The 22,830-nt window shown below is 44.2% G+C and overlaps 2 protein-coding genes and 1 long non-coding RNA gene across 3 annotated transcripts in view; all 3 read left to right on the top strand.

Annotated features, from left to right (window-relative positions):
- Positions 1-2,144: 2,144 nt before the first annotated feature.
- On the top strand, positions 2,145-5,213 carry LOC109926058. The gene is made up of 3 exons (XR_007265962.1): positions 2,145-2,263; positions 2,506-2,629; positions 5,048-5,213. It is a non-coding gene; the product is annotated as an uncharacterized LOC109926058 (long non-coding RNA).
- Positions 5,214-7,186: 1,973 nt separating this feature from the next.
- Positions 7,187-22,830, top strand: part of LOC109926059 (zinc finger protein 721-like) — a 45,310-nt gene continuing 29,666 nt past the window's right edge. Inside the window, exons 1-4 of the mRNA XM_048619393.1 lie at positions 7,187-7,604; positions 8,540-8,701; positions 11,924-13,278; positions 16,731-17,510. Of these exons, the coding sequence (XP_048475350.1) occupies positions 11,978-13,278; positions 16,731-17,510 (2,081 nt within the window). The 5' untranslated portion in view covers positions 7,187-7,604; positions 8,540-8,701; positions 11,924-11,977. The remainder of the gene's footprint in view (positions 7,605-8,539; positions 8,702-11,923; positions 13,279-16,730; positions 17,511-22,830) is intronic.
- LOC125480993 (zinc finger protein 418-like) lies at positions 16,120-18,085 on the top strand. The gene has a single exon (XM_048619337.1). The coding sequence runs from the start codon at positions 16,747-16,749 to the stop codon at positions 17,923-17,925; it is 1,179 nt and encodes a 392-aa protein (XP_048475294.1). The 5' UTR covers positions 16,120-16,746; the 3' UTR covers positions 17,926-18,085.

The following is a 22,830-nucleotide window of genomic DNA, read 5'->3' on the forward strand; positions in this document are numbered from 1 at the left end:
ACTACCGCAAGCCAAAACCATCCCCACCTGTCTGTTTCCTCTCCACCTATCTTCTCCTCTATCCATCTTCTATCCGCCTACCCCTCTCTCCCTATTTATTTCAGAACCCCCTTCCCCTCCCCCATTTCTGATGAAGGGTCTAGGCCCGAAACGTCAGCCTTTCTGCTCCTATGATGCTGCTTGGCCTGCTGTGTTCATCCAGCTCTACACCTTGTTATCCCAGGAAGGTCTGATTGCCTTTCCCTTTCGGGTGTCTTTTGTTGTGATGTGGACCTTGGTTTGGCTCTCGGTTCGGCCTCTGTGTTTCTTGGTTCCAAAACTGCTTGTTGTGGGTGGAAGCCTGTGGGGTAACTGTTTGTGCAGAAGCTTGTTGTTGAAAAAGTCTCTCTCTCAGGTGAGATCGGAGCTAGCAGTTATACAGCCCGTGGGCCCCCATTATCTTCCCTCAAATCTGTAGTTTTCACTGAGCTTCGATGTTCTTTTCTGTAGTTAATTGACTTTCCGATGGTTAGGGTATGTGTGAATGTGTTTCGATCCAGTATATCTGTAGGACTCATATACTACCTGCGCTGTGTAGTCTGAGGTGTAAGAGCTGTTTTGGGCTAGGGTCTGTTGGTTTTGGTTGATTGTTTTTTTTAAGAGAAATGTAAATTGGGATTCCAGACTGAATAATAGTCCCAGACAGGCAATCTGCATTCCCAGGCCATCCCAGCTTTCATTTTGTTCTTAGGAGTTTTGAAAAGTAAAGGCTTTTATCCAGTATTTTAATTATTGTGGATTTTTGCTCAATCTTTCAAGGCTGAGGGGAGACCTTACAGAAGTTTATAAAATCACAATGGGTGTGGAAAAGCCATAGTCTTTTTCCCAGGGTAGGGGAGTCCAAAACTAGAGGGCACACGTTTAAGGTGAGATGGAAAAGATTTAATAGGGACCTTAGGGGCAACTTTATCGTGCAGAACGTGGTGCATGGATGGAATGAACTGCCAGAGGAATTTGTGGAATCTGGTACAATTACACCATTTAAAAGATATCTGGATTGGTATAAGAATAGGAAGGGTCTAGAGGGATGTGGGCTAAATGCTGGCAAATGGGATGAGATTAATTTAGGATATCTGGTTGGCATGGACGAGTTGGACCCAAAGGTCTGTTTCCATGCTGTATATCACTATGACTCTATAATTGCTAGAGAAACTCAGCAGGTCTGGCAGCATCTGTGGAGAAAGAAACAGTGTTAACGTTTCAGGTCCATTAACCCCTCTTTTTTTTGTTATTTTCTGAAAACAGAGGATAGAAGCTGACTGCATCTCCCATCCATTGGATTTCCTGTTGAAAATGTGCTCTCTCATCTCTGTGCTCACTGAACAACACTGACAGCCCATCAAGTAACATCCTGTTTTTAAAATTCTCATCCTTATTTTCAATCCCTCCATGGCCTTGGCAGTCTTTATCCCTGTAATCTCCTGGATCCCCACAGAAATCCAAGATCTCTGAACTTCTCCAATTCTGCTATCTTGTGGATTCCCAGTCAAATTGCTGCAGCATCGGTGAGCTGTGGAAATCTCTCCCTACACTTCTTCCCCTCTCTCTCACACTGTCATCCTTTAGAAGGTCTTAGCATAAAGCAGTTTGAGAAAACTTTGGATGAACTGGCCTAACATGTTGTTGGCCACTACTCCCTGTTGTAAAAGGCCCCCCGGTTGTTTTACGGCACGAAACACACTATGCAAATATAAATTGCTGTTGTAGGATTTAAGTGGACAATCTCTCATTTTTAAATGCCCTCTTTGTTTCATCTGCACCAGACAAGGCTTCAAAACTAATGTGGGAATAGTTTGAGATGGCGAAAGCATGATCACCCCCACGGGGAACTGAACTACATTGGCACCCACAATGGGAGACACCCAGAAAGTCGGGATACAATCAACTCAGCTTACTATTGTACTATTCCAGACTACAAAGATCCTGAATGCAAACAAATAAGTGGACGTTAGAAAACAAGCAGGCCTTTGTAGAGATATCAAGGTGTAGAGCTGGATGAACACAGCAGGCCAAGCAGCATCAGAGGAGCAGGAAGGCTGATGTTTCAGGCCTAGACCCTTCTTCAGAAAAAGTCTTTGCAGATTTTTTTTTGTCTTGAAGCAGGAACTCATTTAAAATCTGCACCATGAAGAAACAGTCAGTCAGATTTGAACCTGCACAGGGAAACCCCAATGGATTTTCTTAATCTGTTACCTTAACCACTCAACCACAACTAAAGTAGCAGGTATTGCTTGTAATGTTTAGCTATTTCAGTTGTTCCTGTTTGTTCCATCATCCCAACACATCCAAGTCACTCATTAATTTCTCTTCCTGTTATTGATAGTCCTATCAAACTGGGACTGACGGAGAGAGAAGACATTTTGAGTCCAGTATGAATCTCCTTTAGGCACAAGAGTTTTTTGGACTTGAAATGTTAACATTTTCTTTCTCTTCACTGATCCAGCCTGTATTATTTTTCATTCACAGATTTCCAGCTCTAACAGTTTCGGACACCATCATACAATCAAGGGCCAGTATTACTCCAGATTTTATTGCCAAATGTTTCATCGCTCGAAAGGCCGTGACATTGGATCGTTCTGTCAGTTTTGAGGTACTTTTAATTTCAATTACATTGATCAGTGAGAGAAAGGGCAGGGAGGTGAACAAAACAATGAAATGCACTGTGCACTGAAGGATTGTTTCTGAAAGTTCAGATTTTCTCTCTCCGCAGATAGTGCCTGACCTGCTGCGTTTCTCCAGCAATTCCTGTTCTCGTTTCAGAAGACTAGCATCTGCAGTTCTTAGTTTTATTTCAATTTCTTGATGTTATTTTGAAGTAAGACCTCTTTCATATTTAATAAAAACCAAAAGAACTGCGGATACTGAAAATCAGGAACAAAAACAAAGTTGCTAGAAAAGCTCAGCAGGTCTGGCAGCATCTGTGAAGAAAAAAATCAGAGTTAATGTTTTGGGTCCGGTGACTTTTCCTCAGTCACCGGACCCGAAACATTAACTCTGATATTTTCCTTCACAGATGCCGCCAGACCTGCTGAGCTTTTCCAGCAACTTTGTTTTTGCTCTTTCATATCTACATGTAGGAACGTTATAGGTCTCGGAGAAGAGAATGAAAGAAACACTTTGCAGCATGAATAAGTTGACCGAAGGTCGATGTCAGAATATTCAGAGTTTTACATTGAGTCCATGGCCACAGAGACATCCAAATTGTCATATCCACAAGGAATTTACTTATAGCCAAGTGGTTAAGGCTATAGCTCATAATCCATTGGGGTTTCGCATGTAAGTTTAACTCCTGCCAACTATTGAGGTGGATAGATAGAGTAAACAGGAATGAACTTCTGCCCTTGATCAATTACCATTCGAAGTAATGGGCAGGAGATTGAAAGGAAAGTGAGGGGGAAAAAGACAAAGGGTGGGAATCTGGAACTCGCTGCCTGAAACGGTGGAAGAGGCTGAAACCATGATAATTTTCAAGAAGTATTCAGATATGCGCTTGTGATACCAAGGCAGTCAAGGTTGTGGGCCAAGCACTCGGAAGTGGAATTTAAAAACCAATGTGCTTTTTTTCTGACTGGTGCAGACATAGATTCATACAGTGCAGAAAGGCCCTTCGGCCCATCGAGTCTGCACCAACATAACTTTGTCCCATACCCTTGAATTTTATGATATTTGAAATGCTCATCCAAATTTTTTTTTTAAAGTTTGTAAGGTTTCCAGGCTCCACTATTTTCCCAGGCATTATATTCCAGATTCCCACCACCCTACGAAAAAGTCTTTTTCCCATACCCCCACTGAATCTCCAGGCCCTTACCCTAAAACTAAGCCCTCTCGTGATTAACCCCTCAGTCAAGGGGAACGGCTGCTCTCTATTCATCCTGTCCATACCCTTCATAACCTTATACATCTCAATCATGTCCTCTCTACTCTAAAGAATACAATCCAAGCCTATCTAGTCTCTCCTTATAGCTCAATAGTTGCATCCCAGGCAACGTTCTGGTGAATCTCCTCTGTATCCCCTCTAATGCTATCACATCTTTCCTGTGGTGAGGTGACCAGAACTGCACACAGTACTCCAGCTGTGGCCTGACCAACGCTCTGTACAACTTCAACATTATCTCCTTGCTGTTATACTCCATGCCGCAAATGATGGCCTTATTCTATGCTGTTGACCGCTATGACCAGCTGCTTTCAAATCAGTTTGCTAATGGGTGAATCATAAAATCATAGCACCCCGACAGAACATATAGAGGCCATTCAGCCCATCGGGTCTACACTGACCATCCGAAGAGCATCCCCCTCCAACCCTGTAACCCCACATTTACCAGGGCTAATTCACTTGCGGACAATTTAACACAGCCTATCCACCCAAACTGCACATTTCTGGACTCTGGGAAGAAACCAGAGCACCTGGCAGAAATCCACACAGACACGGGGAGAACATGCAAACTGCACATAAACAGTCACCCAAGGTTAGAATTGAACCCAGGTCCTTGGTGCTGTGCTGCCCCTCCCTTCCATAGAATCCCTACAATGTGGAAGCAGGCCATTTGGCCCATCGCATTCACACTGACCCTCCAAAAAGTGTCCCATACAGTCCCATCTCCTCTACCTTATTCCTGTAACCCTGCATTTCTATTGGCCAATTCACTTAACATGCACATGTTTGGATTTTGGGAGGAAACCGGATCACCCAGAGGAAACCCAGGGAGATTGCGCAAACTCCAGACAGTTGCCCGAGGGTGAATTGAACCTGGTGCTGTGAGGTAGCCGTTCTAACCACTGAGCAACTGTGTTGCCCATGAAGTGACAGGAGGAGTTGTAGGTGTTGAATTTGCAATCTCTTGATCTCTAAGTCAGATACATTATCCATTCCACCAGTGGACCAACAGGCACAGCTAACACTTGACTCATATCCTGAGAGTTGTGGTGTTAACAGGGATATGGGTGGGAATAGGAACATTCACAAGCTTGACAACCAGCAAAATTAATCAATGTCTCCGCTCCACTTCAGTGGTCCCCACCTTGAAAACAGTGAATTTCACTGGCAAACAAACCACATTTGCCGTCGGGTGCTTGCTTCACTGACCCTCACCAACTTTAACAGATGCATCAGAGAAAGCATTCTATCAGGGTGCATCATGGCTTGGTACAGCAACTGCTCAGCCCAGGACCATAAGAAACTGCAGGAAGTTGTGTCTACAGCCCAGACCATCGCAGAAGCCAACCTCCCACCCATGGAAAGGCCACCAACATCATCAAAGACCCTTCCTGGTAATGCTGTCCTCCAACCTCTTCCCGTCAGGCAGAAGATACAGAAGCTTGAACACACGCACCAACAGGTTCAAGAACAGCTTCATCCCCGCTGTTGTTAGACTGCTGAATGGATCTCTCTAACTTCAAATAATGTCGATCTTGCTTTGTGCACCTCCTGTGCAGCCATAACCTTCTATGTCTCGCTGTGTATAAATACCCTATGACCTGTATGTCCTTGTTTGTTATCATCTGTCTGTACTGCTCACAAAACAAAATTTTTCACAATACTTAGGTACACATGACTACAATAAATCCAATCAGTATTGCCTTTTTCTCTGCTGGAACTTTCCGCCATTTTATAACCCACTCCAGTGAAATGTACTTTTATACTTTCAGTCATAGTCTCTTCAAGTCAAGACACTGAACAAATTCTGTGAGAGGCTCCTGATCATTTCTAGCTCTGGGCTCTGCAATCAGATGAGTTGAACGACACCTTTATTTGTGATGGCCCTTCATATGCCTCAAATCTGGTCCCTGTCAGCATCAGCCTCTTTTGTCCCTTCCTGCAGGACATCTACCGAACAACATCAGATTGTCACAAACAAAAACAGAAATTGCTGGAAAACATCTGCAGGTCTGGCACCATCTGTGGAGAGAAAGCAGAGTTAACATTTCAGGTCCAGTGATGAAAACAACAGAGGTGACTTCGGGAAGGTGAAAGGCAATGATTGCTTCTCTGGAATGAGAGGGGACTGCAAACTTAGTGATGCCAGGATGAACGAAGGTGCTATAGGCTACATTTTACTGTTTACGCAGAGACCCAGAATATTACGTGCTGCACAGATTTGGTCTCCTTAGCTGAAGAAGGATGTTCTGGCTATGAAGGGAGTGCAACAAAGTTTTACTAGACTGATTCCTGGGATGGCAGGACTTACATACGAAGAGAGACTGAATCATTTGGAATTATATTCGCTGGAGTTTAGAAGCACGAATTGAAGAACTTCCCACACTGTGGAAGCAGGCCATTCAGCCTATGGAGTCCACACCAACCCTCTGAACAGCATCTGTTCCACTGTGCCACCCATGTCTGCAGAGGGTATGTAATAGAAACCCGTAAAATTCTGGAGTAAATGCATGAAGGATGTCTCCTACAACCATGGAGTCCAGAACCAGGGATCACTGTTTAAGGGACAACAAGGTGCAGGGCTGGATGAACACAGCAGGCCAAGCAGCATCATAGGAGCAGAGAGGCTGACGTTTCAGGCCTAGACCCTTCTTAAGGATATGGCGTGGCGCAGTGACTGAGTGGTTAACATTACTGCCTCACAGTGCCAGGGATCTGGGTTCAATCCCAGCTTTGGGTGACTGTGTGGAGTTTATATATTCTTCCCGCGTCTGTGTTGGTTTCCTTCCACAGGCCGAAGATTGTTAGCTGTGGTAAATGTAGGATAGGGTTGTGGTGAGCCTGTGGAATTCTCTGCCATGCAAAGTTGTTAAGAGCAAACCATTGAATGTTTTCAAGATGGAGTTAGACATGGTTCTTCATGCTAAAGGGATCAAAACGTACGGGGAGAGAGCAGGAGCAAGGTACGGAGTTGAATAATCTGCCATGATTACATTGAATAATGGTGGCGGAACCCGGAAGATACATGACGTTAACTGTTCCATGCTGAACAAATTGCAAAGATGATCAAATCAGTCGCATTTCATTGAAAGGCAGAGCTGACTCGATGGGCTGAATGGTCTATATCGGTTCCTATGTCTTGTTGTCAATTGTAATAAGATAGACCACGCCCTACCATCGCGCAGGCGCGGGAGCTTTTGGGGGGGGGGGGGTGCTGGCACGGTTGGAGACTGCGCAGTGGCTTCCCTTTTCTGGAGTATGCGCAGTACGACGTGTGCAGTGCGGAGCCAGGAGGCGGTTGTTCCGGCTCCGTCACCGGTGAGAGAAAAAAATACATCAAACCAGGAGAGAGCTGGAGGCGATCGAGTGGGAAGGGAGGCTTCGTAAATGTATAGCGGATGGAACAAATCCCGAATAAGATACTCGCGGTCCCGCATTAACCGTGAATCTGTGGGGCCGCCTTTTGGGCGACGCGCCCGGGTGCTGGTGGCCATATTTGTAAAGGAGGGGCGGGGTGAATGGGCAGCAGTGCGCATATTCTTGAGCCAGCGGACTTAACATTGAGAATGTCTTTCCTCGACTGACTGGCAATGGACGTTACAACCTCCTTGTACATGGGTGAAGAGGGAATGATTCATACGCAACAAACGCAAAGCAAAAAAGAGATGTTGCAGAGAGTCCCTGGATAAAGGTCAGTTACGGGACGTGGGAACGGCGTAAGCCATTCAGCCCCTCCCTCCAGTTCTGCCATTCAAGGAGTTGATAGCTGATGTGTGGCCTGGTTCCACATACTTTTCCTTTGGCTCACACCCCATAATAAATAGCTGTGCTCAGCAAAAAAAATAAATCTATCGTTGATCTAAAGTTGGTCTTTCTTCCACAAACGATACTAGATGCGAGTTCCAAACACCTGCCACCGTTTTAGTGTAGAAGTGCTTCCTCACCTCTCTCCTGAATGGCCCTAAAATTTCAGGCGATGCGACCGCCGCCCCCTTTATAGAATCCCCAACTAGTGGAAATGGTATATCTGTCTAGTTTTCTTATTAATACCCTGAAGACTTCAATCAGATCACCTTATAACCTTCTAAATTCAAGACAAAACAGGCCTAATTTGTATCATCTCTCCTTATAACTTAACCCTGAAGTCCAGGTGTCATTCAAGGAAACCTACATTGTACTCTGTCCAAGGCTAGTATATCCTTCCTCAGATGTGGTGCTCAGACCTGCTCACAGTGTTCCAAGCATGGTCTAACCAGAGTTTTATATGACTGCTGCAAATTGTTGCATCCTTGTACTCCATTTCTCTATATATAAAGGCCAACATTCTTTTGGCTTTCTTGATTATTTTCTGCACCTGTTTGTGCCAATTTAAAGAAGTATGCACCCAATCCCACAAGTCTCTTCAGATATCCACTGCATTTAACTTCATACCATCAGGCAGCATCTATGGAGAAAGAAAGTGTTAGTGTTTTGAATGATGAACAGGTAGCTCTGATTTCCTTTATATGGATGCTGTTGGACCTGCTATGTTTTTCCAGTATTTTCTGTTTTCATTTCGGATCTCCAGTTTTTGCAGTGTCTTGCTTTCTTTCAAGTGAAATGTTTCTTTCTTCTGAATTTCTGCAGAATAGTAGAGGAAGATGGATTACAGTTGGAAACTCAAGCTAAGTGTCAATTCAAGATGTGACAGAGGCCCTCAATTCATCAGAGTATGAATATCGTCAAGTTTGGAACATTTTGGTGAAAAGATTTGTCTTCTCTACCTGTGGACAAAGACTTCAGCTCAGAGTAAGAATAATTAATTGGTGGGAAGCCAACCTCAATGGGGTATGAATGATTCTGACCCAGATGTTTTGGAATCAAAACTGTAGCTGAACAATGGACCAGCTTTAAAGAAGAAATAGTGTTGACATGGTCAAGGTAAATTCCTATGAAAGGGACAGATTGGGCAAATAAATCCAAGACTTCCTAGATGACAAGGCAGAGAAAAATTAGGATGGAAAAGGAAAGTGCGCTTGTTACAAATATCCAATTGATAATTCAACTGTGAACCAAGCAGAGTTTGGAAGGTTTCTTGGGGAATTGATTCAGCAAACAACTGTAACAAAGAGAGAATATATAAAAAGACTGGAAGCTAACATAGAAGTGAATCAAAATGTGTTCAACGGGCATATAACTGACAAAAAGGTGGTAAAAGGAGTGGTCAATCCAATTGTGAACTGAAAAGTATGCTGAGTTATCAAGATTTTTTTTATTCTTTCACGGGATGACAGTGTCACTGGCTAGGCAGCATTTATTGCCCATCCCTAATTGCCCAGATAAGAGTCAGCCACATTTGCTTGGGCCCGGAGTCACATGTAGCTAGACCAGGCAAAAATGGCAGTTTCTTTCCCTTCAAAGTATTGGCAAAAATCTGTAGCTCGGGTTGTGGATGAGGTTGTTAACTTGCTCGCCGAGATGGCTTGTTCTTGTTCAGATGTTTCATCACCATGCTAGGTGACATCATCAGTGGAGCCTCCGATGAGACGATGTTATTCTACTCCACTTGGAATTTATACTGTCTGGTCCGTTATGGTGAGTAGTGTCATTTCTGGTTTTGATCTGTATGGATTTGTATATGGGGTACAATTCTATATGTTTGTTGATTGAATTATGGGTGGAGAACCATGCCTCTAGGAATTCCCATGCACGTCTATGTTTGGCTTGGGCTACTGTAGTTATCTTGTCCCAGTTAAACTGATGGCCTTCATTGTCTGAATGCACATATATTAAGGAGAGTTCATCATGCCGTTAGCTGACGTTCATGTATTCTGATGGCTAGTTTCCTTCCTGTCTGTCTGATGTAATGTTTGTGGCAGTCATTGCATGGTATTTTGTAAACCACATTCATTCTGCATGTTGTGGAAATGGGGTCTTTAATCCTTGTAAGCATAACAAGGCTCCTAAGACCGCTAGGAATCATGGTGGCCCACAAGCTCACAGCAACTCTACGACTTACAAGGATTAAAGACCCCATTCCCACATCCTGGTTTACAAAATACCGTGCAATGACTGCCACAAACATTACATTGGACAGACAAGAAGGAAACTAGCCATCAGAATACACGACCATCAACTAGCAGCAAAACGGCATGATGAACTCTCCTTAATATCTGTACATTCAGACAACAAAGGCCATCACTTTAACTGGGACAAGGTAACCATAGTAGCCCAAGCCAAACATAGACATGCATGGGAATTCCTAGAGGCATGGTTCTCCACCCATACTTCAGTCAACAAACATATAGAATTGTACCCCATATAAAAACCCATACAGATCAAAACCGGAAATGACACTACTCACCATAATGGACCGGACAGTATAAATTCCAAGTGGAGTAGAATAACATCGCTTCATTGGAGGCTCCACTAATTATGTCACCTAGCATGGTGACGAAACATCAGAACAAAAACAAGCCAGCTTGGCGAGCAAGTCAACAACCTCAGTTTCCTTCCCTAAAGGGTATTAGTGAACCAGATAGGTTTTTCCAGCAATCGACAATGGATTCACGGTCATCATTAGACTGTTAATTCCAGATAGTATAGATTTTGTGTCTGACTTTATAAAGGAAAACGATGCCACTCAGGCCATAGAAAAATAGGAGGAAATTAAGACACCTTCAGAGTATAAAATTGAACAGTGGATTGAATTGGATTGGCTGTATGTTAAAATTGATGAGGCATCGAGACTACAGAGTCATACAGCACAGAAACAGGCCATTCAGTCCAACTTGTCTGCGTCAACCAGACACCCCTTTCTGACATAGTCCCATTTGTTGGCATTTGGCCCAAATCCCTCTTAAACCCTTCCTGTTCATGTAACCGTCCAGATGCCTTTTACATGTTACAATTGTAAATGCCTCCTCTGGCAGCTCGTTCCATCCACTCACTCACCACCCTCTAATTGAAATGCATTCAAGGGTTACTGAAGGTAGTGAGTGTGGAAATTGTAGAGGCGATAGCTGTAATCATCCAGTTTTTCTTGGATGCATGTGTGGTGACTGAGGACGGAGAGTTACAGATGTTACACTTCTGTTCAAGAAAGAAGGTAAAGACAAGCTCAGCAACAAGAGACCAGTCAGTTCTTGGTGGTGGGGGAGCTTCAAAAATCAAAAGTTGAAGACAAATTTGCAGTCGCTTGAGAACAGTTGGGTTAATTAAGAAAAGCCATTGAGGATTTGTTAAAGGCAACTCATGTTTAACAACCTGCTTATATTTTTTAATGAGCTCACAGAGAGGGTTGTTAAGGTTAGTGTTATTGATGGGCTTTACGTGGACTTTCAAAATGCATTTGATTAAATGCCATGCAGCCGACTTATGAGTGAGGTTAGAGCTCGTGCAATAAAAGGGACAGCATCAACTTGAATACGAAATTGACTGAGACGTGGGAGATCACTGGTTAATGGATATTTGTCAGACTGAGGGAAGGTTAGTAGTGGAGCTCCCCAGGGATTGCCATTAGGACTTCTGCTGTTTCTGATGTGCATAAAGACCTGGTATACGCAATGCAGTTTTAAATTTTGCAAAGTCGTCTGTGAGCTCAAAGTATGGCAGTTTCCCTTCCTGAAGGACATGAGTAATCCAGAATGGTTTCTGTAACAAAATAAAAACCGAAAGAACTGCAGATGCTGTAAATCGGGAACAAGAACAGCAGCTGTTGGACAAGCTCAGCAGGTCTGGCACCATCTGTGTAGAGTTTCAGTTCTGGTGACCCGCGCTCAGAACAGAGGAAGGGTCACCAGACGTGAAACATTTAACTCTGATTTCTCTTCACAGATGCTGCCAGACCTGCTGAGCTTGTCCAGCAGCTGCTGTTTTCGTTTCTGTAACAATTCAGCAGCTTTCATCGCTACTTTTTCCTCGTGCCAGCCCCTCAGGTGCCCAGATTCATTCATGTCAATTTCACAACCTGTCTTTGTGTTTTTGTGGGCTCTTTCAAACATCCTTTTACCTGTTTTAATTCCATTTCAGAGGTTATTCAGAAGGGAGGATTTGCAGTTGGGAAGCTGACACCAAACATCACACATGGATCTGATGGAGTCACCCAATTCATCACAATCTGACCATCAGTTATTGAACATGGAAGAAAATATCTCTGATCACAGCGGAGACGAACTGTACATATGTTCCGATTGTGGACAAAGCTTCCCCCAATCATCTGGCCTGTCAGAGCACAAATGCAATCAGGTTGAAGAAAAGCTATTTGACCAAGAAGATCATCAGCACGGTCACATTGGAGCAAGGCCGTTTACCTGCACCGTGTGTGGGAAGGGATTCACTCGGCCATCCCATCTGCAGGCTCACTGGAGGGTTCACACTGAGGAGAGACCTTTTGAATGCCCAGACTGTGGGAAGTGCTTTAAAAGCTCTGGGGAACTGATGCGTCATCGGCGCGTTCACACGGATGAGAGACCGTTCAGGTGCTCTCACTGCGGGACTGGATTCAGACAATCGTCTCACCTCACCAAACACCAGAGAGTTCACACCGGGGAGAAGCCATTCATCTGCTCCGTGTGCGGGAAGGGGTTCAGTCACTCATTCAATCTGCTGACCCACCAGCGAGTTCACACTGGGGAGAGACCATTCGCCTGCTTTGAGTGTGGTGAGGAATTCACTCAGTCTTCCAGCCTGATAAGACACCAGCAAATTCACAGCGGGGGGAGGCCATTCACCTGCTCCACGTGTGGGAAGGGATTTGCTCAGTTGTCCAGTCTGCTGAAACACCAGCAGGTTCACACTCGGGAGAAATCCTTCACCTGCTCCAAATGCGGGAAGGGATTCACTTGGTTGTCCAACCTGCTGAAGCACCAGCGAGTTCACACCGGGGATACCTCATTCACCTGCTCCAAGTGTGGTAAGGGTTTCACTCGTTCAGCTTCCCTGCTGCTACACCAGCGAGTGCACACTGGAGAGCGATCGTTTACCTGCTCCGTGTGTGGGAAGGGATTCACTCGGCCGTCCCATCTGCAGGCTCACTGGAGGGTTCACACTGAGGAGAGACCTTTTGAATGCCCAGACTGTGGGACGTGCTTTAAAAGCTCCGGGGAACTGATGCGCCATCGGCGCGTTCACACCGATGAGAGACCGTTCAGGTGCTCTCACTGCGGGATTGGGTTCAGACAATCGTCTCACCTCACCAAACACCAGAGAGTTCACACTGGGGAGAAACCGTTCATCTGCTCTGTGTGCGGGAAGGGGTTCACTCGATCGTGCAACCTGCTGAGACACCAGCGAGTTCACACTGGGGAGAGACCTTTTACCTGCTCCAAGTGTGGCAAGAGGTTCACTCAGTCATCCAGTGTGATGAGACACCAGCGAGTTCACCAGTAACTGCAGTGGTATGGTTTTGTTGTTCTTCACATCCAGGATTGGACCACGTTTATTTTGACAGTTGGACTTGATTTCAGTTGACATTAGTAATCCCTGTAACTAGCCTGGGGTTCAGTATTCTCAATGTAGATTAAATAAATCAGCTTTGTGTCTGACACGGTAATGAGTGATTGATGTCCTCTTTCTTACTGTTCCATATTTGGCTTTTTTTCCTTCTTTGTTAATAGAAGTTTGCATTTTTATAGTAGCTTTCATGATAGGATGTCGCACAATGCTTCACAGGCAATGTGGTTCTTCTGAAGTGTAATGATTTTTGTAATGTAGGAAATGCAGCATGGGAAATGTGCACAGTGAGCTCCCACAAATAGAAATATGGTTATAGCCAATTAGTCTATTTAGTGATGTTTATTGATGGATAAGAATGGAGTCGTTCACCAACAAGAACTCCCCTGCCCTTCAGAATAACATCACGGGGACAATTACACCAGTCAATATTTCTGTCAGTGAAGTGTTACCTCGCTGCTATATCAGAATTTGATCCTATATTTCGGACATGAGTTCAAACCTATTGCCTCCTGAGTGCAACCCCTGAGCCATGACTGACACCCCATCCTTACTCTGGATTATTTTAGTTTCAAGGAATCCTGACTGTGCGGAATGAGGCTATTCAGCCCATTGACTCTGCACCGACCCTCCAAACAGCATCCTGCTCAGAACAATTTCCCTACCATACCTCCGTGACCCTGCATTTTACCATGGTTAATTCACCTAATCTGCACATTTTTAGACTGTGGGGGGAAACTGGAGCACAAGCGGAAATCCACATAAACATGTGAAAAACAGGCAAAGCTCCAAACTGAAAGCAAGCATTTCTCAGATCTTCGGTCACTTTTACGGACGACTGAGATTTTAGCCCAGGAGTCTCAGATTTCCCCAAAAGGTGCATTCAAGTCACAGGTAATTGTGAAGTATTTTATTGAAAAGTGTCAGGTTTGATTTGAGACATCGGAAAGCCTTTAACACCTTTAACAGGTGAGAACAGTTGTTCTAACTGTGACAGGAGGAAGGTGCCAGTGATCAAACCTCACTCCACTGTCCACACCATGAGTTATTTTTTCCTTTTTTATACAGCCAAATAGTACCCTTTATTTTTCTTTTCTCCCCCTAAATCGGGCACGGTTATATAAAATATGTATTTTATTATTTTTATGTATAATGAGAAAAAAGACACCATCATGAACAGACTTTATTATATTTTTTTCTGCACTAGCAGGAAATCACCCATATGGGCAATTATCTACTGACAGGCAAAGCCTGTTCAGGGCAATGCTGACGTCAAAATATAAAATGAGGGGGAGTTAATGAAGAGGGGGCGTGGACTAAATCAAAATAGAGTTGGAGGGGGAAACAAAGCATTCTGTCTCCCAGGGTGCCCACTTCTTCCCTAAAGGCATCGAGAACCTTTGCCACACCATTAGGAATAACAGCAAAACGGACGATGTTTTAAATGGTAAAAAATTGCAGCATGCTGCTGTGCAGAGGGACTTGGGTGTTCTTGTGTGTGAATCGCCAAAAGTAGGATTGCAGGTGCAGCAGGTAATTAAAAAGGCAAATGGAATTTTGTCTGGCATTGCTAGATGGATGGAGTTTAAAAACAGGGAGGCTATGCTGCAGCTGTATAGCATCCTGGTGAGGCCACACCTGGAGTACTGTGTGCAGTTTTGGTCTCCTTACTTGAGAAGGGATATACTAGCACTGGAGGGGGTGCAGAGGAGATTCACTCGGTTGATTCCAGAGTTGAGGGCGTTGGATTATTAGGAGAGACTGAGTAGGCTGGGACTATACTCATTGGAATTCAGAAGAATGAGGGGAGATCTAATAGAAACATATAAGATTATGAAGGGAATAGATAAGGTGGAGGCAGAGAGGTTGTTTCCACTAGCAGATGAAACTAGGACTAGGGGGCATTGCCTCAAAATAAAGGGAAGCAGATGTAGGACTGAGGTCAGGAGGAACTTCTTCACCCAAAGGGTTGCGAATCTGTGGAATTCCCTGTCCGGTGAAGCTGTTGAAGCTACCTTGCTGAATGTGTTAAAGGCAAGGCTAGATAAATTTTTGAACAGTAAAGGAATTAAGAGTTCTGGTGTGCGGGTGGGTAAGTGGAGCCGAGTCTCAAAAAGATGATCCATGATCTTATTGAATGGCGGGGCAGGCTCGAGGGGCCGGATGGCCTACTCCTGCTCCTAATTCTCATGTTCTTATTAGTATCAATGTCAAAAACAGAAATTGCTGGAAAAGCTCAGCAGGTCTGGCAGCATCTGTGGTGAGGAAGCAAGAGTGAACATTAACTCTGATTTCTCCTCACAGATGCTGCCAGAACTGCTGAGCTTTTCCAGCTCCTTCTGTTTTTTATTTCTGATTTACCGCATCCGCAGTTCTTTTGGTTTTCAATTAGTGTCAATGTGTTGTTTTAACAGCAAAACGATCAATTAATTCTGCTTTGTCCTATTGCCCAGAATGCACAAGACTTTCACCATGACCCCCCGGCTAAGTACTCCAACCCCGCCCCCTCATTGACTCCGATTGGTTGGAGGACCTGACGCACCCGCCGAGTCCTCCAGCTCTGCTCTCTATTCTCTCCGATTGGTTGGAGGACGAGACGCGTCCGCTGGGTCCTCCAGCCCCGTCCCCTCGTTCACCCAGATTGGTTGGAGGGCCAGCCACCGTCGCTCCGTTCTCCAGCCCCGCCCCTTCATTCACTCAGATTGGAGGGTCAGCTGCCTTCAGCCCCGTCCCCTCGTTCTATTGGTCCACAGCTGCCGTCAATCGCCCGGGCGTCACCGCCATTCCGAAGACGGGCCGTTTATGTTGCGTCATCAGTGTGCGCTCTGAACAGGAAGTTGCTCCCAGCTGCAGACAAGAGAATTGAAGCCAGGGAGAGTGAGATATGGTGGAGATGGGTTTAGATTTGAGTCCAGGGAGTATGTGGGATTTGGATGTGCAAGTCTGAGGGAATATGACTGGAAAGATGTTCCATGGAAATTGCAATTGTCTGATCTGAATTTCTGTGCTGGACTGACAGTGATGATCTGTGTAAACGTCTGTGTTTTTAAACACTTTTTCAATAGGGAGTAGTTACAGACGTGAGACTCCAAACCGATATCACATCAAGATCTGCCTGAGTCACTTGATTCATCAGGATCTGATGGCTTCTGAATGTGGAAGGAAAAAAAAATGTTCTGTTTCTGGTGAAAGATTTCAAACATCATCCTGTCTGGAAAAACACCGAGACACAAACACTGGAGTGAGAGCATTCCAGTGAATTGACGTGGGAAGTGCTTTAACCAAGTTTTACAGCTTGAAAATAACTGCCACATTTAGTGCGGGAGAGACTGTATGCATATTGTGTGTGTGTGTGAACAAAACTTTGATCATCCAACCTGGAGAGGTGTCAGGACAACTGTATGATGGAGAAACCATGTAAATGTGGGGACTGTGGGAAGGGATTCAAGTACCCATCTCAACTGGATATTCATCGACGCAGCCACACTGGAGAGAGGCCATTCACCTGCACTCAGTGTGGGAAAAGATTTGCTTACTCATCCAGCCTCTATTTACACCAGAGAGTACACACTCGCAAGAGGCCATTCACCAACCTTGAATGTCAGGAACGATTTGATGCTTCACCAAACCTCTCCATTGACCAGGTTCATTCTGACCAGAGACCTTTTAAATGTCCTGACTGTGACAAGAGCTTTAAAAGCAAATGGGAACTGCTTAGACACAAACGTACTCACACAGGGGTGAGACCTTATATCTGCTCCGTTTGTGGAAAGGGATTCACTCAGTCATCCTACCTTCTGACACATCAACTTGTTCACACTGATCAGAGACCTTTCCCGTGTTCCGACTGTGGAAAGTGTTTTAAAAGTAAAAATGATTTACAAGTCCATCAACGCATTCACACCGGGGAGAAGCCGTTCACCTGCACCCTGTGTGAGAGGAGATTCAGACGTTTAGCCCAACTGCAGACACACCAGAGAGTTCACACTGATAAGAGACCTTTTAAATGTTCTGTCTGTGAGAAGAGCTTTAAAAGCAAACAGGATCTGTTGACACACCAGCGAGTTCACACGGGGGAGAGGCCGTTTACCTGTTCTGTGTGCGGAAAGAGATTCACCCGTTCATCCCACCGTCTGAGACATCAGCGGGCTCACACTGGGGAGAGGCCATTCACCTGCTATGTGTGTGGGAAGGGATTCACTGATTCACCACAGCTTCTATTACACCAACGAATTCACACTGGGGAGAAACCGTTCACTTGCTCCACATGCGGGAAGGGTTTCACTCAGCCATCCCAGCTCACTGAGCATCAACATGTTCACACTGATCAGAGACCTTTCAAATGTTCTGACTGTGGAAAGAGCTTTAAAAGCAAAAAGTATCTGATGACGCACCAGCGGGTTCACACTGGGGAAAGGCCATTCACCTGCCTCGTGTGTGGGAAGAGATTCACTCAGTCATCCCATCTACTGACACACCAACAGCTTCACACTGGGGAGATGCCGTTCACTTGCTCTCGATGTGGGAAGAGGTTCGCTCGATCATCCAACTTGCTGAGACACCAGAGAGTTCACAAGTGATGTCAGGAATCAGATTCTGCTATTTCTGTTGCTGTTAATTACATCCTGGTCTGAATCATGATCATTCTGATAGTAAAAGTTCTTGACTAATGGTACTATTCCTTATAACCATGTTATTACTTAATAGCTTGGATAGAGATCAAATAAATCTTAAAGGGAGAAACTATTTGACTTTTAGTTTGACCCTCAATGAAATGCTGATCAGATTCAAAAGGACTGAATGGAATAACTAGTTGCTATCTGCTTTCTCTCCAGTCTTCTTTCACTCTCAAACTTTGCTCAAGAACTTGTTTCTTGTTGCTGCGTCTGATTCCCCCAGCTCCTCTGTGACTTTTCATTCATCAGCTATGTTTGGATCTAAGTTTATTTTGAATACAGGCACAGGAAGAGGCCATTGACTCACTCAGATCTGTTCTGTCATTCATTGAGGATCATATCTGATTTGTGACCCAACTCCATCTACCCAGATATTTATTTTAATATTGGCTTTCCTATTCTGTTACAATCTGATTTAAAGAGACCTTTCATTTACTTCGTTTAGGAAAGTGTCCCAAGATACATTTCAGAAACAGAAACTTACAAATCAAACAAAATTTCATGCTGAGTTAAAGGGGATCTTGGGAGGATTGACTATAGCCTGGTGAAAAATATAGACTTCTAGGAGGATTAGAAAACAGGAGAGATGTGGACTGGCAGGAAGGGAAATTCCTGTTTTTTTTCCAAACATGTGCTGGTGTGACTGGCAAGACCAGCATGTAATGCCTATCCCATCCCTAATTGCCCTGAAGAAGGTGGTGGTGAGCTGCTTTCTTGAATTGCAACACCGTTTAGGGTGTGAGTACTCCCACGATGCTGTCCAGGCGGGAGTTCTAGCGTTTTGACCCAGGGACACTGAAGGAACAGCGGTATATCAAGTCAGGATGTTGTCTATCAGGTAGGGGAAACTTGTAGGTGGTGGCATTCCCAAGTACCTCCTGTCCTTTTTCTTCTAGGAGCTGGAAGTCACGGATTTGGAAGGTGCTGTTAAAGAGTTATTGTGGTGTATCTTGCAGATGGTACACAAGCCTACCACTGGTGGAGGGAATGAATGTTGAAGGTGGTGGATGGTATGTTGATCAAGCAGCCTACTTATTCTGTATGGTGTTGAGCATCTTGAGTGATGTTGGGGTTGCACCCATCCAGACAAGTGGAGTGTATTCTGTCACATTCCTGACTTTTGTCTAGTATATTGTAGGCAGGATTTAGGAAGACAGGAGGAGAGATACTTACCACAGGATTCCTAGCCTGTAATCTGCTCTTGCAGTCAGTGTGGCTGGTCCAGTTCAACTTCTGGTCATTAGTAACCCTGGGATGTTGATATTGTGGATTCAGTGATGGTTAGATTTGCTCTTAGTCATTGCGTGGCACGGTGTGGTAAGAATGTTCTTGGTGTTCTGAGCAGTCCCTGGGTGACACTCCCTACTTCTTGATGGCTGCAGCCAGATATACCAAATTGTTACGTTCCAGTGTAAGAACAGACGAACGGGCTCTGCTTCCTTACTCCTGCCAACCCCAGTTGGTCAGAACAAGGTTAATTACAAAGAATCCCTTCCTAATAAACGTTATCACAGAAGGTAATGTAATGACCCTCTTTGTGTGTTAAAGAATTGTAGAGTTCAGGCTACTAAATGGGAGAAATAAGAACACAATACACATAAGGATTGTAAATGAGTTAAAAAAGGTAGGAATTAAGGAGCATACAGATCAGTTTCTGAGTGGTTTGTAGTGGAACTTTGTTCGGGTCATAGTGTTAGCACTGACATCAGTAGTTGAGCAGTCCGTTTCAAGACACTAGATAACAGGATTTCAACACTGAAGCAAGAGAGCTTTGCTGTGGGTAAGTCACCACAAACTATTTCGGCTACTTATTAAGAAATCTCACAAACAATCAAGTACTGAAGCAATGATTTACAAACTTCATTGCATGTAGCAACCAAAATACAACCCCTCAAGTAAGCAAACTAAGCCTCAACCTGATTAATGACCAGGATTCCAATCGATGATGTCTCTGGATATGTCCAGGGTCCGATCCTTATGTTCTTTGAAGTTCTGTAACTGAATTGTTTTGGTGTTGGATCCTTATACATTTTTCTCTCTTTTAAGTTTGATGACTCAATAGATTCTTTCATCACCAACACTGTTTACACTTCTGGAGACCTCAAGTCTTGCCTTCTTACATCAGAAGTAGAACCTATGTTCCTTGTTACATTCGGAGTTAGCTGTCTATTTAAAACAATTTTTCCTGCAATTAACCCATTTGCCCATTTGTCACAAGGCAACAGTTATCAAGCAATTATCTCCTGTCTGCCAGGAAACAGCTTGTTTACGTTGCTGCTTCCTAGGGATGGTTACTGTTAATTGCTTTAAAACAGCTTCTTGTCCCATTCATCTCGAGAAACGGTTCATTCCAGAAATAGTTATTGCTGCTCATTTCAGTCCATGAAGTTACTGAATTGTGAAGTTTATATTGTCACGGTATCTTTTCTTTATACTTTCAGAACAAGGGTATGTAATGGCTGTCCTCAAGTCATGTCCTCTGGACACTAGTGCACACTCGGAGATCATCTACTAACACACACAGCCCAAGGGCTGCAGTTGTTTCTGTCTTTAAAAACTATTTGTGTGTTCCTGGAGCAGTAAGACACAAACACATCTTTCAGATCATGTTCACAGTCTGGGATACAACCCACAGGGAATGTTTTCATGCTGCGAGGAGGTAATTGGTTTGTCTTGCTCTCTGCCCTTTGAAGTGTCCCTTTTTGAAGCTTCCTTGGCACAAAATTATACTGTCATACACCACGGAAACAGACCCTTTGGTCCAACCAGTCCACACCGACCATAATCGCAAACTAAACTAGTCTCACCTGCCTGCGCCTGGCCCATATCCCTGCAAATAGTTCTTATTTGTGTATATATCTAAATGTCTTTTAAACATTGTAACTGCACCTGTATCCATCACTTCCTCTGGAAGTTCATTTGACACACGAACAACTCTCTGTGTAAAGAATTTGCCCCTCACGTCTTTTTTAACTCTTTCTCCTCTCACTTTAAAAATATGTCCCCTAGTCTTGAAATCCCCCTACCCGAGGGAAAAAGACATTTGACGTTCACTTTATCTGTAGCCCTCATTATTTTATAAAACTCTACAAGTTAATACACAGAAGCGGACGTAAGCAGGGCTATTAGACTGGGAGATAGATTGGTAAGGAAGCAGGGGCTGTCTTTTAAAGGGATAGTTTACAATAATTACGATGTGGTTATAAGGAAAATTTCCAACGAGAGAACTGTCAAGCCATGATTCATGAAAGAAGAACAATTTAAGGAGAAAGCATACAATAGTGCAAAGCTGTGTGTCAAGGTCGATGACTGGTCAGAATACAAAGAATGGTAGAGATTAACCGCAGGGTTAATAGGGATGAATACATTAGAATGAGCTGGAGATGTTAAAATGGTCAGTACGTATCAGTTTCAGTAGGTTTCAGTCCATTCCATACACGCAAAAAACATTTCAGTCGGTATCTAAAAAGGAAAAGAGTAAGTCAAGTGAGTATCAAAGAGTCCAGAGACAGTATGTTCCCATCAGGGTGAAGCACAAGGCTGGTAGGTGTAGGGAATGCTGGATGACTAGAGAAATTGAGGTTTTGGTCAAGAAAAAGAAGGAAGCATATGTCAGGTATAGACAGCAGGGATCGAGTGAATCCCCAGAAGAGTGACAGATGGAGCTTAATTTAGATAAATGTGAGGTGCTGCATTTTGGAATAGGCAAATCAGGGAGTGTTGCTGAACAAAGACTTTGGAGTGCAGGTACATAGTTCCTTGAAAGTGGAGTGGCAGGTACACAGGGTAGTGAAGAAGGCATTCGTTATGCTTGCCTTTATTGGTCAGTGCATTGAGTAGAGGAGTTGGAAGGTCATGTTGCAGCTGTACAGGACATTGGTTAGGCCACTTTTATAATACTGCGTTCAATTCTGGTCTCCCTGCTATAGGAAGGATATTGTGAAACTTGAAAGGGTTCAGAAAGGATTTACGAGGACTCTGCCAGGGTTGGACTGTTTGAATTATAGGGATAGGCTGCATACGCTGGGGCTATTTTCCTTGGAATGTTGGAGGCTGAGGAGTGACCTTATAGAGGTTTATAAAATCATGAGATGCATGGAAAGGGTGAATAGCCAAGGTCTTTTCCCTGGGGTGGGGGGAGTCCAAAACAGAGGGCATAGGTTTAACGTGAGAGGGGAAAGATTTAAAACGGGTCTAAGGGGGCAACATATTCACGCAGAGGGTGGTGCGTGTATGGAATGAGCTGCCAGAGGAAGTTGTGGAGGGTGGGTACAATTACAACAGTTAAAAGGCATCTGAATAGGAAGGTTTAGAGGGAAATAGGACTAGATTAGTTTAGGATATGTGGTCGGCATGGCAAGTTGGACCAAAGGGTCTGTTTCCATGCTGTACAGCTCTATGACTCTGACTCTAACTAGAGGGTGAGAATGGACAGTTAATAGGGATATTAAAGAAATGGCAGGTGTGATGAATAAATATTTTGCTTTTATCTTCACATAATTCTGAGGTGCAGAGGGATTTTGATGTTCCAGCAAAGAACAGTTGGGATGCAGATACAGCAAATGATTAAGGCAGCTAATGGAATGCTGTCCTTTATGGTAAGAGGAATTGAACATAAAAATTAAGATGTCATGCCTCAGTTATGCAGGGCTTTGGTGAGACTATTTCTCGCTTCCCGTGTGTAATTTTGGTTTCCTAATTTAAGGAGGGAAGAAAATGCATTGGGGCAGTTCAGATGAGCTTTACTAGATCGATGCCTGGAATGAGTGGGCTGTCCCACCAGGAAAGATTGGACAGGCTGGGCTCGTT

Source organism: Rhincodon typus, chromosome 42 (genome assembly GCF_021869965.1).
Source record: "Rhincodon typus isolate 14 chromosome 42, sRhiTyp1.1, whole genome shotgun sequence".
NCBI classification, from domain to species: domain Eukaryota; kingdom Metazoa; phylum Chordata; class Chondrichthyes; order Orectolobiformes; family Rhincodontidae; genus Rhincodon; species Rhincodon typus.

Bases quoted from the DNA above. Each gene is read 5' to 3' on its own strand.
- LOC125480993 (XM_048619337.1), top strand. From the start codon at position 16,747: ATGATGGAGAAACCATGTAAATGTGGGGACTGTGGGAAGGGATTCAAG.